General features: G+C 39.9%; 1 protein-coding gene across 1 annotated transcript; it reads right to left on the reverse strand.

Moving 5' to 3' along the window:
• Positions 1-229: 229 nt before the first annotated feature.
• Positions 230-886, reverse strand: LOC142635853 (uncharacterized). Its single transcript, XM_075809919.1, has one exon. It carries the CDS (start codon positions 884-886, stop codon positions 230-232), a length of 657 nt encoding a protein of 218 aa, XP_075666034.1.
• Between the last annotated feature and the right edge of the window lie 3,270 nt (positions 887-4,156).

A 4,156-nucleotide genomic window follows, 5' to 3' on the forward strand; every position in this document is an offset into this window, starting at 1 on the left:
GGTTAAGGTGTGGGATCAATTTCAAGCCTAGGCGGGAAACAACGTTAGAGGACACCGCATTAATGCAACTTCTACTATCTATAATAACCTTGCACGTTTTGTCTCCACACTTAATGTAAGTCTGGAAGATGGCACTTCTTCACCAATCATCAGTTTCCCTTTGTTCTGTCAAAGCACACCTTACCACATTCACTTTAGGGACACCAAAAACAGCCTTGGAATCATCAACCTAGGGAGAGATGGCTCTAATGCACATGAGATAGCTGGGATCATCTTCCCATCCAACCTCAACATCTTGGACTTCTTCAGCATTTGGATCATACACTAGCTCTTCAACATTTTCTACCTTTTCATCATCCTCTTGGATGACAAGGGTCCTAGAGGGACATCTAGCTGCGACATGTCCAATCCCATTGCATTTGAAGCATTGGAGGCGAAAGCCTAATCTCGAGGGCTCATTGATCACACCTTTTCCCTTGTCCTCTTTTTCTATCGATATGCTATTGGGGTTGACTTTAGGGGGTAAGGCAAGTTTAGGTTTGCTACCAAAAGGTTGAGGGTTGGGAGGAACGCTTCGAAGCTCAGAACATTGCCAAAAGATAGATTTGGATGCTAACTCATAATTCCTAGCTAGGTCATAGGCTTCTCTTAAGGTGGTGACTCCTCGGGTGATAATCTCGCCTAGTAGGTTAGCATTTAAACCTTTCTTGAACCTATTGAGTGTGACAACCTCTTCCTCAACTATTCGAATTTGCCTCTGGAATTCCTTGAATTTCTCTATGTATTCGGTCACAGGAGCAGTGCCTTGTTTTAGGCAATCCCATTCCTCAAGAAGGGAGCTCCTATAAGTTGGAGGAAGATAATTCCTCGAGAGGGCGTCCTTCATCTCAATCCAATCAATAATGGGGGGCTCACGTCGTCACCTAAGGGTTTCCTCAAGGTCCTCCCAGAAAAGATCAGCTTTCCCAATTAACTTCATCCTAGCATACCTCACTTTCCTATTCTCAGCCCAATGGTAATAGTCAAAGAATTTCTCCATTTGACGAAACCAATCAATGAAAACCCATGGGTCTAGGCAGCCATCAAAGGTGGGTGCTTCTATCCTTTCCTTAGACATTCTATCATCATAATCCCTAGGACCATAGTGATTATAGTGATCATGTTCAAAGTGTGGAGCCCTATTAAAGTGACCATTGTTATTTTACCCAAGCATGTTATCTCCTTCATGGTTAATGGTCTCTCTTTGAGATGTTTCAATTCGCTCTACCCTATCCAGCAAATCACGGACACTCTTTGCTAGGTCTCCTATGGTTTGCTCTAAAGAGGGCCTAGATTCGGAAGTGGATTGAGGTTCAGGGTTTGACATGATGCGACCATTACATAGATGCATGCAACACAATATTTATGAATGCAGTTGAGATTCCCAAAAATTCAAGTAATTAATTCTCAATGTAAAATTAAAGGTCAAGCAAGAGTGCATGTAGAGACTAGATCGATGAATCGAAGGAAGGAATTGCAGACAAATTGTGACAGTGTTCACAATATTAAGAGATAGCCCAAATAAAGTCAAATCCCAATAAGCTCCACGATTAATAATAAGAATTAGATTTTTCAAAGAAATAGGTTTTTTTTTTTTGTGAATTTTAGAGTGGGTACTAAAAGAGGACACAAACAGTAAAACAATTAATTTGAACACAAAATGGATAGGATAATGGAGTATGGTGGGATATGCACATAAAAAACATAAATATAATATTTTTTTTATGAGACAAAATTGAATCCACCAAAAAAAAAATAGAGTCAGAATTGTACCCTAGTCAGTGGCTCCACTTATTGCACTAGATAGCCACGGTTTGCTCCTTAAGTGAGTGAATTGACTTGGACAGAATGGACCTGTGAAACAATTTAAGCCCAATACAAGCAATGGGCTGTCACAGCAACAGTGTTTTTTTTTTTTTTTTGCAAAATAAAAGAACACTGTATGTTTAAGACATTATAAACTTGAAAAGATGTTCATACGACAAACTCAAATAAAAGAAACCAAACTACAGACTTAAAAAAGGAAAGACAACAGAGCTAAAATGAAAAGGAGTGGCGGAGGAAGCACGAAGTGACGCTGGAGTCAACGGCAGAGATGCAACCTGGGTTCACCGGCATCACGATCGATGGTGCTCGATGGTGCAGATCAGAGCCCACTTGTCTCGGCCTTGGCATTGGCGGTGGTCGATGTCCTTATCGGCGATGGTCGAAGGTGAGGTGTTGGGTTTTTACGGCGGCTGATGGCTAGAGGCTGTTGGGTTTTGCAGCGGTGGGCATTGGTGTTATGGGTTTTGGCGACTGGTGAATGCTGGGTCACGTGTGGGTTGTCTTTTTTTTTTTTTTTTAGGGGGGGGCTGTGGATTCTGTGATCAGAGGCGAGCACGGATGGTGGTCACCGGCTTGGGAGGCGCCGTTGGCTTCTCTGTTGGTTTGGGGGTGAGAAACTCATGTGGGGCTTAGGGGAATACACGGATTGCAGGGGCTGGCTTAGGCTTGTTCAAGATCTCATGGGGCAAAGACTTGAAAGGTACTGTCATGGTTGGCTTGTTCTTTTTGATGGTTTTGCTTTGACGTGGTTGTCTACGGTTATGTTGAATGGACCGGAAGTCTGCTCTGATACCAAAACTGACGTAGGACAACCACAATATTATAATAGAACAGAAAAATAATAGGATAAACCCTAGGAGTCAGCACCAAGCAAACTGGAGTCGACACCAGTGTAAAAGGAAACAAACTTTTTTTATAATTCTCAAAAGCTCCGTTACAATAATAAAAAAAAAGTGTTTAAATAGCTAACAACACAATGCATAAAGAGACCCTAATTATTAAATGTTCGGGCTTGCTTAATCTCAAGCCCAATAACTAATAGACTTCATCCATAAGGCCACAGGTTGGGCCGTCTTCTTTTTGCTCTTCTCCCATACGTATGTATAATTGGGGGCCTGTATCTCGTATCCGCACCACAAACACGACTATGTCGTTATTGCCCCTCAAATTAACCCTAAATCCTAAAAACTGATCAGCCCTCTCACAATCTCACTTCTCTCAATCTCTCCTCACGATTCACTCCCACAGTCATGCCTCCTCTTCTCAAACTCCCTGCCTCACTCTCTCCCTCACGGCCTCACGCCCCCACGCCTTCTCCTCAATCTCACTACGTTCTCTCTACCTCACTCTGTTCTCTTTACCTTAGAGAGAGAGAGAGAGAGAGAGAGAGAGAGAGAGCTCCATTGAGAACTAAAAACATAAAAGGTTTTCAGTTTTAATAGTATACCGTGTGGGGCGGGGTGCTAGTCTACTAGATTTATGAGGGGCAATAAGAAAAGTAAAATCATTAAAGAAGGTACATGTGTGTGGCTGCCTGGCTAGGAGTGAAATGGTGGGAAAGTGGATTGGACTCATGATAAATGGTAAGTTAGTAAGTTGTCTAATCACCTGACTTGGGGGGTTTAAAAAAAAAATTGAATAGATAAAAAGTTAAAGTTAGACTATTATTTATAAAAATAAATATATGAAATCGTAATAGTAGTACTGCTGCTTTGTTTTTGGTGTTTTCAATATTTTCGTTGTTTGATTTGGACTTTGGACCAGTTGGCTTTGATATGAGAGGTGGGTTTTTCTTAATATTTTTTTTATATTGTTGCCTAAACATATAGTAATCTTGATGACGGTAATATAAGATTAAATTATGGATGCTATTTTTTTTATTTAAAACATTTTCGGAGTGAATTTCAATTTAGTAAGTTTTTTTTTTTTCTTTGATATAAGTTTTAGTATATTAAAAAATTATTAATCATTTATATAATTTAATTAAATAATAATTAAATTATTTATGACGTCACCGGTTCAACCATAAAACCAGTAATTAGCTCATTTTTCGGTTCTTTCATTGTACCGGTTTTTAAAACCATGCCAGGAACAATTGTTCTTGAGAAAATACAATTCTCGATATCACACTGGTCTTTTTCTTTCTTTATTTCTCCATTTTTCTCTCAGATCTTTTTCCGATCCCCCTTCAATGATGATCTTCCTTCCTATTTATAGTTATTTGAATTACATCTCTGCCTTTCACTTGGAGGGTTGTTGATCTCTCTTTGGATACTCATCCTATCATTGT

The sequence above is a fragment of the Castanea sativa genome, chromosome 5 (genome assembly GCF_040712315.1).
Source record: "Castanea sativa cultivar Marrone di Chiusa Pesio chromosome 5, ASM4071231v1".
Lineage (NCBI taxonomy): Eukaryota > Viridiplantae > Streptophyta > Magnoliopsida > Fagales > Fagaceae > Castanea > Castanea sativa.